This window comes from Rutilus rutilus (genome assembly GCF_951802725.1).
Source record: "Rutilus rutilus genome assembly, chromosome: 19".
Lineage (NCBI taxonomy): Eukaryota > Metazoa > Chordata > Actinopteri > Cypriniformes > Leuciscidae > Rutilus > Rutilus rutilus.
In genome coordinates, this window is record NC_140232.1 from 7,662,071 (window position 1) to 7,675,383 (window position 13,313).

Sequence of the window (13,313 nt, forward strand, 5' to 3'; positions counted from 1 at the left end):
CTTGTGCCGCTGAGCGCCCCCGTGCGGAAGGAAAATACTTTTGTCAAATGAAAACCGTCGCACGTACATGACGTAAGACATTTAACCAACGTTAGAAGCTAATTGCTAAGATAATGGCGACCGAGTAATAGCGGAGCTGTTAGATAAGGAATACGTTATTAAAACGCATATTTATCATTAACGTCAAGGTGAAAACACATCATGTTGATGTCAAATATATAACGTTACATCAGCTTATTTGTCAAGATAGTTATTAAGCAGCGTTGCTTTGGTGGTCGATAGTCTGATGAACAGTGCGTGGACATTTATTTCGTTTATTACGGGTCTTGTTTCAGTTTCGTTCAGTCTGTAAGTTAGTGTATCAACAGCAGTCTTTGGGAAAGCACTTCCAGTATAGGATTTGTGAGATTATTACGAGGACATCGCTGGATCAACATGCTTGAGGACTGTTGTCTAAAGAAATAGTCACTTCGCCTTTGCTGGTAAGCATATTTGATTAGAAAGTAATACATTTGATTATATACAATAGTGAATATAGCAACTGTTGGTATTGCATGTCAGGTTTATAATTTCACCATGTCTCCTTCAGTTTCTTAGGAATATTATAACCTTTTAGACACGTATAGAGACATATATATATATATATATATATATATTAATATTAATATTAGAAATAGAATTAATATTGATAAATATCACAGAAATAATGCACATGTCTCTAAAATGACAGCCAGTCTCACCCTTCAAAGAGTCAAGAGGAGGCGGACCGGCCCGCCCTTTCTCAACCAATAGGAATCGTTCCCCCTTGTCAATCATTTTGCACGTTCCGAATTGCTCACATGAGATTGGCTTACATATCTGTGGGGGCGGGGTTTTGTACTGAGGGGTTTGTGATGGCTGCAGTGGGGCGGCGATTAGAGTTGAAATCGCTATATTTTATATTTTATTACACTGTACTAATACTAATATATATTATATTATAATATAATTTATCATATATTTCCGCTATATTTTACACATTCAGCCATGTAAAATTCAATCACGTGATTATTACGGCACCCGGTCTGGTGGAGGAGGAGTGGATTGGAGTCGCGAGCTACCGCTGCTGTATTTTCACATTGAGCTCGTGAAAATACTCTTCATCGGAACTATGACTCGAATATCAGTCTGTCTGGACCTGTTAGAGCTGAACTGAAGACACTGAAGGTGCTGCGGGTGTTTGTTTCGGGATATTTCACGTGCTTTAGACACATTTAACCCGTGCTGATTTCAGTCTCGTGGAGGAGTCGCGCGCTGCTGTCAGTGACATTGGTCTCGTGAAAGTCGTGACTCTGATATCATTTGAGGTTATGGCTTCTAAAAGGATCATTACATTTATCAAGACTCTTATTTGGGTTTAAAGCGAACAGCGTAACGTTAGGTGATCGGTCACTGCAAGAGCAAATGCTGGGGAGCTGATACAGCTTATTTGATCCATCACTGTTTTATATAAACTCGTACACGCACTGCCAGGTAAGACTGCGTTGTTATATTAGTAGTAACTTATGATTTTATTCTTGTTTTAGCAATTGTGGCCTGGTGAAATGTGTGTTTTCTAAGCATGTTTACAACGTTCAGCTGAAGAACAAATCTCTCAAGCAGTTCATCATACCAGCAGTAACTTATATCCATATTATGTTAGAAATTTGGACATTGTGCAAATGAATAGATATTGTTTGAACGTTTGAGAATTTCAATGTGAGTGTGCACTTGTTAGAATGATTGCAAAATATAAGGGAGTGTATTGGGTGTGTTTCCTCTGCTTATCAAGATCTTGATGAAGGACATATTTGTGTGACATGCATAGATCTTTAGTACGAACACTGTGTGTAGTAGTTACAGTGTTTTGGCAGAGACTGTTGTTGCCATAGTTCAATTATTTATAAGGAACAACCCTTATTTAATAAGGTGTGCTGGCCTAGCTTTAATTCAAGCATTTTCATATTGCACAGTTGAAATTTTTGGGTAGTTGGCATTATATTACAAACAATGTATTTTAGAATGACATGCCTTACCCATTTTAAAACAACTTTTTTATAATTCTAGTGTAATTTTTGGAAAACATGGAATATTTCACTGTTATATTAGTTTTGTCTTTCACACTGTTGTACTGTTTATATATATATATATATATATATATATATATATATATATGTAAACAGTCTTAATAGAATATAGTGAGTTTGTTTTTTAATATTTTTTTGGATTGCACAAATAGATTGCTGTTTTCTACACACAGCAGACAGTGTCCAGATTACTGGCATGCGGTGGAGGTTTGCTGGTAGTTAGATCAGGTAAAGTCAACCTCTGATGTCTGGTTACCTTATTGTAAGTTCAGACAGCTGGACGCTTCACTGACTTGCATTTGTCTTCTTGGTCTGTTCATTGAAGGTGACTTTCCAGAGCACACGAACGCTCCATGTTGCACGTATTTGCCAACTGCAGGTCCAGACTCTTTAATACGACACCGCTCAGTTGTTCAGAAGAACCCTGGCATTACCAGCACTGAATGTTAATGGTGTACAGCTGAGGCTATGCTCAGCAACTGATGGCTAAATGTGGCTTGTTTTGAGGAAGTGGTCTCAAAGGCTTAAAGGAGAACTCCGGTCAATTTTAACATTGAACTCATTTTTTTGTACATTTGGAGTGCTGTCAATACAGAGAACAACGACAAAAATCGGTGTTGCCTACACCATGTTATCCTCTTTTTAAAATTTGCACCCTGTTGACTTCAATGGGGCAAGTTTTAAACCTGCTTTTAGCCTCTTAACATCCTTGATGTGTCATTACAAGTGCACAGGTCATGTGAGTGATTCCTTCAGAGTGATCACGGGTGAATCTGACTGCAGTAGACGTGAAAGATATTAATAAATATGATGTTATTTCAGCCAGCGCACATACCTGTATTTACATCCTGTTTTCGGTCGAAGCCCATAGTAATCGATTGTCGAGTTCACGCGCGATCATAGGTAACTAAACCTATGGCAACACCGATTTTTGTCGTTGTTCTCTGTATTGACAGCACTCCAAATTTACAAAAAATTAGCTCAGTTAAAATTGACCGGAGTTCTCCTTTAAGATTTTGCGGAATACAAGAAGACCTAACTCCTTTTTTTATTTTTTATTGAAGTATTACAGTAATGTTGCCTCTGGCCAAACTCTTAAATAAATAAATAAAAATGCAATTTGTAGCATTTAATGATTAATGATCCTGAATAAAGTTTTACTGTGATGCTGTATGAGCTCCTTCTGCATCCATGAATAAAGAGAGAATAACATTTGTGGTAGACTGAGATATTGCGGCGGACTTTTCGATATGACAATATTATTGTATATCGACGTTGTCTCGCAAGTATCATGATGTTGATTATAACAGTCAGTTACCAGACAATCATTGGCAATATCAGGGAAAAAATGACAAGTATCTTTCACATAGCCCTGTAGCTACTATACACATTTTTATTCACGTGCAATAGCATGAATTAAATATTTGTTATATAGTTGGTAGGGGTGAGAATAGAAAACTGATTCCAATTCTGGAATTGGATACTTAACGTCAGGAATACTTATAATAAAATTAAAATTTGGATTTTGATTATCGATTCCTGTTGTGCACATTTTAATGTGATTTTACACTGTTCTTCAAGCGCAAGAAAACTCGAAAGAGAACTAAATTCTGTACTTCTGTACTTCAGCACAGAGAGCCACAGAGAACTGAGAAATCCCGTAAACACAGTTGGTTTTGTATAAAGTGAACGTAAAAAGTTGAGAAAGAAAATGTGTGTAACAGTAGCCTATATTGGGTCTGAGCATTAACAGCAGCCTACTATTCCTGCTGCCACCTGTCATTAATGTTAATTTAAGAACAAAAGAAAAAAAACCTCATTGATCTTGACTGAATTACTTTTGTAATTTTAAGCCTAATCTATATTTTATTTGCCTGTTGTTCAGAGCTGACTGCTGTTACTGCAACGTGTGCGACTATGCTTTGTAGATGCGTTCCCTGTAAACATCATTTATCCTTACTTAATTGTGTCAAATATTGTTTTTTGATTACACATCTTGATTTGATGTTTTTTTTATCCATAATTTAACGGTGCTATTAATTTATGCAATTTTTTTTGTTCTGCATATGAAAAAATGGAACTGTATCCTATAGAAATTTGGATTAGGCAGTGATTTCTCCCATAAAAAAAAAAAAAAAAAGATCAAGTAGGCCTATTCTTTTATTTTGATCTGCAGTCTAATAAAAGTTAAACAGAATAAAATGTTAGCTGCCTATTTAACAGCCTAGTTTTGTTCCAATGTTGGTTGCTTCATTATGCAGCCAGATTGAACAGGTTGTACAGTGAATGTCTGCAGTGTTGTCTCCGGCAGGGTGGGGCTTATGTAGATGATATCATCTGATATCTGATATTTTTTAAGGTGATTATTGATAGGATATTTTTTTTACATATCACTGATCAAAGTACAAACAAATTCATCTAGAAACTGTAGTAAGCACGTTTAGAACAGCTTGTGCATAATGTGTTGTTGACACTCTGCTCTAAATTGGGGCGACACAGCATTTCCCATTAACACATGGGACTTAAACAATAGCTCTGAACAATGCAGTTAGACAAAAACATAGCTGAATGTTTTTTCTCTGAGTAGTTCTCAGGGAGTGTTGTGTTTGCTTGTGACAGAGGGTGTATCCAAGTGTTTGTATTGCGTATTTTATGTGTTCATTTGCAAAACGTGTCTTGTGGGTGTATAATCCCTTCACCTCTTTACAAAATGTTCAGAATGTGTGAACCTTTAAATCCTTCATCCCTTAATAAGGAATAGGAACAGCATTATATATGTTTGTTTCATTATTAAAGAGTTTGATGTCTTAATGCCACCAGAAGGTATTTAGATACAGTTTTAAAGCAAAGACCCAGAACACCTCATCATTGTGGCTGCTTTAAAAAAAATGTTAATTTATCTCTGTCTTTTCTAGTGAAATGTCTTTGGTTTTCCCACGACCCAATACCAGTGTGATCGGCAAGAAGGACAAGCGACTCATGGCTGAGGTGAACGCCTCCCCGCTCAAACACTTCGTCACCGCCAAGAAGAAGATCAACGGCATCTTTGAACAGCTGGGGGCCTACATCAAAGAAAGCTCAGCCTTTCTGGAAGGTGTCTGCTTTCATTTCCCTTGGCAATTCATTCCACTCCTTGTTTCAGGAACTCAAAAGCACACTGTTGCATGCTGTACATCTGTCTAGCTGATAAGAGAAACGGGTTTCATTCTGACTTGCATGCCTTAGATAAAAAAGACAGGTTACGTAACAAACTGGGAGACGGCTGAAGGCTCAGGGAAAAGCATGGCTTAGTCAGCGTATTATGTCCGTAAGACTTTCTTCTATGAACACCTCAGGTTATCTTCTTACAAAGAATGACCCTAAAGTAACTTCTTACAAATCTACCCTGGCAGTTGTTTCAGTAGTGTGCCAAGGTTTTTACTGGAAGGATTTTGGAGGATTTTATATTAGGTTTATTTGAGGTCAGTCATATTTTAGCCAAAATTGCCAAAGCTTAAATAGATTGCATAAATTGTTCAATAGATTTGGACGTGCAAGTAAAAAGGTATCAGTCCTACAGAGTTTTTCTACTTCACCACTATAAAGAATGCGAATATACAGTAACTAAAAGCGAGCGAAAGGAAGAAACGTTTGTAATCCCCTGCAAAATGGAATAAAATCGTGTGACCAGATCAGCTGGCAAATCAATGGGATCATGTACCTCTCTCATTCCTCACTAATCCAAATGTTTCCATGGTTGTGATGTAACATTTAGCCTAATTGCTCACCTATTATGTCTTTTGCAAACAAATTTTTGAGCTTCTCTAAATTAGCATTCACATACAAAACATTTTTTTACCGGTGGGGCTAAAAAACAGATCTAGCCGTTACCCTGAGATGTTAACTTCAACATTTGTGTGCTGCATGTTGAGGAGAAGTTTGCTATTGTTTTTCATAAGCCTCTTTCACACAGCGTGTTGATCCCGGGAAATTGCCATAAAATTGCTAGAGTGCCTTCTGTGTGAGCGCAAACACGTCCCGGGATTGATGCTGGGATCGATGCCGGGATCAGTCCCGGAACGCGCCCTGTGTGAACAAAAGCCAGCCCGGGACCGATGCCGTAAGGGGTGTGTCGTAGTTATGACACCCAGTTGCATAAGCCTTGTACAAAAAACGAGCTTTTAGCATCCGATGGCGTCTCGCTGCTTCATTTTGTTTCCTACTCTCCACCAATTTTTCTTCCAGCGTATTCCTTATCGAATTAACACGTTGAAAAGAAGTCATAATCGAAAAAAAAGTTGTGATTTGACCACGAAACATGTTGTACATAAACAACAAAGTTTGAACATCAACATCTCATGCACGATCAGCTTCCATGTTGTTCAAAGCAATGCAAACACTTCCACTGTTGTACCACAACATGTGTTTGACGCGTACGTTACTCGTCACATCCTGACGTCACGTGTCTTAATGGGATCTTTACGGGATGTGTGTGAACGCACTCACAGATTCTGGAAAATCACTGGCAGTTTGAATGAACCAAAATCAGACGATCCCGGGACACATTATCCGTGTATTTTCCGGAATCTCTGTGTGAAAGGGGCTTTAGTGATCTGACATTAAATTTTTTTAAACTGGAATTTTTTTTTATTGGTTCACATTGAAGGAGGGACCCGAGTCGTATCTAGAGACCAGGGGCTGGATTCACGATAATCTTCTTAAGAAAGAAGTTTCTCAAGAGAAATTCATAAGAATGTTCTGTAAGGCTAGAAGCTTACGCTGCTATTTTGAACCAATAATCTGAACAAAAAGCAGTTGAAGGATGACGTGCGTAATTCAGTTATTTATCTGACTCCAATATAATTAATCTGACTCCATTAAAGTTGTTGTTATTCTTTAACCTCTTATTCTTTAAAGGTAAAGGTCTTTCTTGGAACTGATAAGAAAAAAACGTAAGATTTAACCTGAACATTTAGGTAATGAAAGTTGTAATCACTTTAGCTTTCAACATCATCAGTGATAAAAGGAAATATTCTTAAAGCCTTTAAAGCAGGCAGAGTTATTTATTAAGTTACATGTTTAAATAAAAAGACAGTAGAATGGAACAACATGCTGTATAGAAAACTTAGTTGTAACAAATAATGCACTGCTGTGCAGAAGAGGCCGTAAAAGCCTTTCTTGTAGTATGAGGTTACGCACTGCTGTGCCTTTCTCCCAGATCAACAGTTACCTATCCTTCTTATACCCTGAGTAAAGCATTGTTAAACATGAGTGGAATACCAACACCAAAACCAACCGACAGGAAACCAAAAGATAAGGCAAATGTGTGGTGATCAAGAGGGGGAGAAGCACATTAACATTATTCTCCTCAATGCTTGTTTAAGCAATAGTACCTAAGTAGTACATTAGGATACTTTAATATCTCTATTAAGTTCACCACCATTCAGTTCAGTTTATAAGATGTCAGACCAAACAAGACATACAGTAGTTACATGTTAGAAGTAGGACACACTAGTAGATAAATAGTCTGTAGTGGAAAGCACAAGTGTCTTGTGAAGAAAATGGTACAGATGTGTCATTGAGGTGCAATCGATTGTTGTCTCCTCAGAGGCCATCCAGTGCCTGGAGAGTCTCAACAGTCCTCGATCCGCATAGTGATGAATCCCTTGCATTAGATAAGCATTAGCATACTGTGATGATGAAGGCCATTGTGCCATGTATAATTCACATGTATACCTTTAAAAGGATTTCTGAAGTACTAGGGCAGTAAAGAGTTCTACCCACATTCGCTCTGCCCTACAGTTCAATTCGTAAGAAACTGCAATTCTGTAAAAACAAAGAACGTTTTTTTTTCTCAAGAAGAAAATAACGGGTTTTGGCGTTGTCTGATTTTCGAGCAGTAATGTCGTATTTGTAAAATTAAAAACGAGGTCCCTATTTTTGTAGAGTTCTTTCTAAATTTCGAATTCAGCTAGCAAAAACATTATCATTGGTGTCACTTCAGAATACTTGTCCACATATAATATAATACATATTACTATTACTAAGGATGTGCATAATGTAAGTAATGTTATGCTGTAATGCTTAATATTGAAAGAACCCAATAAATTACCTTTGGGGATTTAAGACAAGTTGGAGGCTATCCTAACTTTAAGATAGCCTGGCTAACGTCAGACCTCGTCTCATTGAGACGTGGTCTGGGAACCACATGTTCATTTTCTCGTATTTGAGGCGTGGTTTACGAATGCCCAGAGCCGTTTATTGGGCGCTACGAATGTCTATCAAATGCGCCTGTACGTAGCTCATAGCCAATCGTTTCAATTATACCAGATGACGTATGTAGACCGACAGAAAATCGACGAGGAAGAAGACGATGGGTCAAAGATTTATGTGTACACGATGGCGTTCAGCGAATATTGCCGTCTAAACTACTTAGAACACTATCTAAGGCTGCATCGAAAGGTAACTTCGCGTCTAATGCCATGTTATATCCATAGATATAAACAAACTGCTTCGGTGTGTCGCATAGACGTCGTCATCGTCTTGCTGCTCCCTCCCCGTTCTGTGATTGGTTCCCTTTTTGAGGGGAAAATCTGGTCCATGGTGTCCAGGCTGCCTAGCAGCGTGAATAAAATCGCGCAAGGCAGCATGGGGAAACCCAGGCTAACTTTAAGAAGTTTTTTGCGAAGATTTTAAGGACGTTCTTTTCAGGAAATTTCATGAATGTTTTGTCTCAAGAATGTTCTAAACTGTTTTCTTCTTAAAGTTCTAAAGGAATTTATTCTTGGGTTAGAAAACAAGAAGAAAATGGCAGTTTAGAGGAATTTATTCTTAAGAATATTTCACGAATCCTACTCCAGAATATCATAGAGACTTTAGGGTGGACTCTTCTGGTGTGGGCCACGAATCCATACCTATAATTGACAACCATGACTCTTGACTATAAAGGCATTTCAAAGTTCTCAATGTTGGTGAAGTATTTAAAATATCAAGTGTAGTTGAACTGGTCTCTTTTCTATGTCAGAAACTTACAGCAATGAAGAACTGGATCCTGTTACCACAGAGGAGCAGGTGGCGGAGGTGCGGGGATACCTGTCCAAAGTGGCAGGGATTGGGGAAGTCTTGTCCAGGAGACACATGAAGGTGGTCTTCTTTGGCAGGTACAGTGTATATATATATATTGCCCCTCACAGCATGAACTCAAAGTTTGTGTCGTGTTCAGAGTAGCACTAAAGCCCAAAGTATATTTGAATTTTTACACAAACGCTAGTGTGTGCTTACAGGGTGCAGCCATTGGTTATTACATTTTGCACAGCCAGATTTTCTCACAGTGCGTACTCTGTATGCTCAGCTTGCATATATATCCCTTGACATTTGTTTGCGCTAATTAGTTTGTGGAGAAGGTGGCAGCACTGCTATGGTTTCATAGTCCATAGCATGCATAGATGCTAAAGATATTAGCATTAGATAAAGATTGCTAAAGGTATGCATAGATATTAAACTATGGTTTCACAGTCGAAAAAGAAACAACAGAACAAAACAAAACTACTGGAAACAACAATAGCTGTCCACATTGATGACCGCTTGTGTGAGGGAGTTAAGAGATACATGCAACTCTAGAGTAAACTAGTACAAATCATTTTTTTATTGGTGACAACTTCTGGAGAGATACAGCACAGACACTGGACATAGTTTACACTTCTAGAGTGCTTTTGTTGACCATCCACATTCACCACTCAAATGTAGAATACTGTGAAATGCTGTGCACAAAGGTATCGGGTATACTTAATTGTCCATGTTCCGCTCAATCCACGGCACAGTTGTGCGTGTAATAGGATGCATGATATTGGATTTTTGCCGATATGCTCATTTTGGCCAATGGCCAATACTGATCTACATATCTTTTTTTTCCTACGTATGGAAAAACACCAAGTCTCTCGTGTGCAGGAATTATAAATGAATTGGTTTTCATTTCAGTTAGTATTGAGCAAAAACTGTATTTGTTACTTGTTAGAGCTAAATAAATGTTAATAAAGTTCCTTTTATTGTAAAAGTACACTGAAAGCTTTGAAAATAACATTAATAAAAGAAATCACTGCTGGGTTTTTTTCCCCCCATGCCGATGCAGTTGCACTCACACATGCGCTGTTGCACAAGTACACGCGGTCACAAAAATCAGGCTGCACGCAGACATCAGCGGACTGTAGGGCTCCAGACTGCAACCAAATGGTTGCATTTTGCGACCTTGTTTCTTGCCGGTGCAACTACATTTTGTTAGATGTCGCATTGGTGTAACCACCACGTTGTCTACAAATAAGAGCTGCCATTTCTGCTGCACATGAAAAACATCAAACGGCAAACGAAATGAAACCGTGCTTCTCGTTTGAGCTGTGCAGCGCGGACAGTTTATAAGCTCAGACCAATATTTTACAGCACAGCGCGAGCTCAGAATATTACAGTCTGTGGCTCAGAACAGGTTTACTCGATCCATTCTCGATCACACGACACGTTACTACACAGAGGTGGGAGATCAGTTGAGAAAGCGTTTGAATTTGGCGCAGTATTAATAACTTCACTGCTAGATCTTGTGAAATTTTCTTTACAAATTTATTTGATCTGCATCTCAACTCAAGCACAGTGCTTGACTGTCAAATGTGTATTTCCAAGAAATAAACATGTGATTTTATTAGTTACTGCACTTATTAATGCAAAACAAAAGTAATTTTATGATTAAATTACCTTTATGATAAAAAATTCTCCCACTCCCCAGTGCTACTGCTCTCAAATGTTAGTGCGGAGCCCTGGGACTGTGCTGATCAGCTTAAGCGTTCATGTCAAAACTGAATTACTTTGGGTTAAGTCACACCTTTTGCATTTACAGAACCAGTAACGGGAAGAGCTCCGTCATTAACGCCATGCTCTGGGACAAAGTGCTGCCATCTGGAATCGGACACACCACCAACTGCTTCTTACGGGTGGAAGGCACCGATGGCAATGAGGCATTCCTGCTTACCGAAGGATCGGATGAAAGAAAGAGTGTTAAAGTAAAAACTTTTCCTTCTTATTTTCATAAAGCCATTCCTAAGTGATTCTGGATCTCTTTTGTTTGAGTGTTTGGGTGTGTCTAACATGTTCAGTCAGATTGGGGATGGGGAATGTAAATTGGCCTCTTGCATAACATAGTGCATCTCCCCATAGCAGCCATAAATGAGCTTTGCTCACTGGAGGTGTTAATGATGGTGTGTAATCTCTTCAGTCTGACAAGTGAGAAGACACGCTGTAGAGCTAAACTTGTGTTCTTACAGATTTCATGAACATTGAGACTAAAATTGTGGCCATGTAGTGTTGCGATATTGACAAAGCCGAAACCATATACTTATTCTGAGTAAACCTATAGTGTACACTACACAGGCTCAGTTACAAAACCTTCTGAGCTGTCTATGAAGGCAGCATCTTAAGGTATCATAGGCTGGTCATAAAGTGTCAAGTTAATCAGGAAGCATCAAGTGTCCAAATTGTGGTACGACAAGCTCAGTATGTATTTGATGCACTCACTTTTGTCAGTCTGAATGAGTCCAATCCAATTTCAGATTCTGAAAGTTCTGTGTACATATGAACCCTAAACTTTATTCTCCGTGAGTATAATTGTCGTTTTCAGTCTGACTCATTCAGTGTTTACATGAAGGCTTTAACTGACCAATGGATTTTTTGGGGTGATTGTAAATGTAGCTTATGAGAAAATAAATCCAAGATGGTGGTGAATGAGGCAAGAGAAATGTTGTTTTATATCGAAGTGTATATTTAGTATGCCCTTTTTGTATGCACACTACTTAATTTTGGAGTGTTGTTAGCTTACCAATAGGGCTCAATGATAAATCAAATATTAGTACATAGTGTGATAATTTTGCTGACATTATAAAATCAAGGAATGTCGTGATATCACGATAATGTTGAAAGTTTAACTTAAATTTCTGAAGAAAGTAAGCCACTCCAGGGTGTACGTGTGAGTCCTCTGTGAAGCAATGGTTTCTATTTACAACGTGTTCTTGAAACTTTGTCAATGCAATGACCCATCAGATGCGTTTAGGTCAGAATGCACTCAACGTTGCACTTAACGCTGGAGTTTTTGTTAAGAATTTGGAAAAATAGAGATCGCTCAGCATTATTTAACATGTTAACATCAAACTCTATAAATCAGTTTATAAAACAGTTGATTCTCCCGTTTAGAGTTTGTAATCACAGGCAGAGATTCAGTTGATGAGAAATTACTTTGACTATAATCAAAAGTAAATTAACTGTTCGAATTTTGTTCCTTTAATGTTGTGGCAATTTTTCACTGTTAATGAAAATGGTAAATAATATTGATATTTTTCATTTACATGGTTCAAGTGACCCTAATTCCAATGTTTTCCTCCCTCGTGGCACAGATCGGATATGACCCACGAACGTGTAAGCAGGAAAAAAAGCACTTTGATTCTGTTATTCTCAGATCGGTTTCAGGCCTCATTCAAATATGTGGAAATAAATCTGATATGAATCAGATACGTGCATTTGCATCTGCCATGTAAGTGGACAGATCGGATATTCCTGTCAATGCGAGTCGTACGTCATTGTAAAAGTGACGTGGCGAATGACGTCAACTCAGGTGGACACAAACCTCGATCACATGACTCTTTTCAATGGAGGATGAGGGCTCAACCCAATGTTTTGCTGACCTTTAAAGATGGTGCGGAAAGCAAAATTTGTATTATAATTTCATCCGTGTCCATTGCAACTGGCGCCATTTTTACTTTCTTTTCGGCCTAAGTATTCTGGGTCAGTGCGTCTACCTTGTGTTGTTTAGGGTAAATGCAGATATCGGATATGGGTCACTTTTAAAAGATGATGTGAGCTGGTCGTCAAAACAATTGGATATAGTCAGCAAATCGGAATTGGGCATCAAGACATGCAGTGTAAATGCGGCCTAAAAGTGTGATATAATTTAGAGAGAACTGATTGTGAACTACTTGTTTGTGAAAATCAGCAAAAATGAGAATAAAAAAAATTATTTTTTTTTTAGAAAAAATAAAACATTAAAGTTTACTTGTTACTCTAAAACATTTTTTCAATTTGGAATTATTTAAAAAAGAAATATAAGTTATGGTTGTGCAAGCTTTTTTTTGTACATTACTCCCTTTTATGCATGCATGTTACCTCATTTAGACATGTAAATGGCAATACTGATACTGT

At 38.0% G+C, this 13,313-nt stretch overlaps 1 protein-coding gene across 2 annotated transcripts in view; it reads left to right on the forward strand.

Moving 5' to 3' along the window:
- Positions 1-45: 45 nt before the first annotated feature.
- The window catches only part of mfn2 (mitofusin 2), a 30,586-nt gene continuing 17,318 nt past the window's right edge, over positions 46-13,313 (forward strand). Inside the window, exons 1-4 of one of the 2 annotated variants that reach the window (XM_084390336.1) lie at positions 46-482; positions 5,021-5,199; positions 9,109-9,244; positions 10,966-11,128. In XM_084390336.1, coding sequence (XP_084246462.1) covers positions 5,025-5,199; positions 9,109-9,244; positions 10,966-11,128 — 474 coding nt within the window. In that variant the 5' untranslated portion in view covers positions 46-482; positions 5,021-5,024. Of the gene's footprint in view, positions 483-963; positions 1,513-5,020; positions 5,200-9,108; positions 9,245-10,965; positions 11,129-13,313 lie in introns of those variants that run through there. The other variant, XM_084390335.1, reaches the window with a different exon arrangement.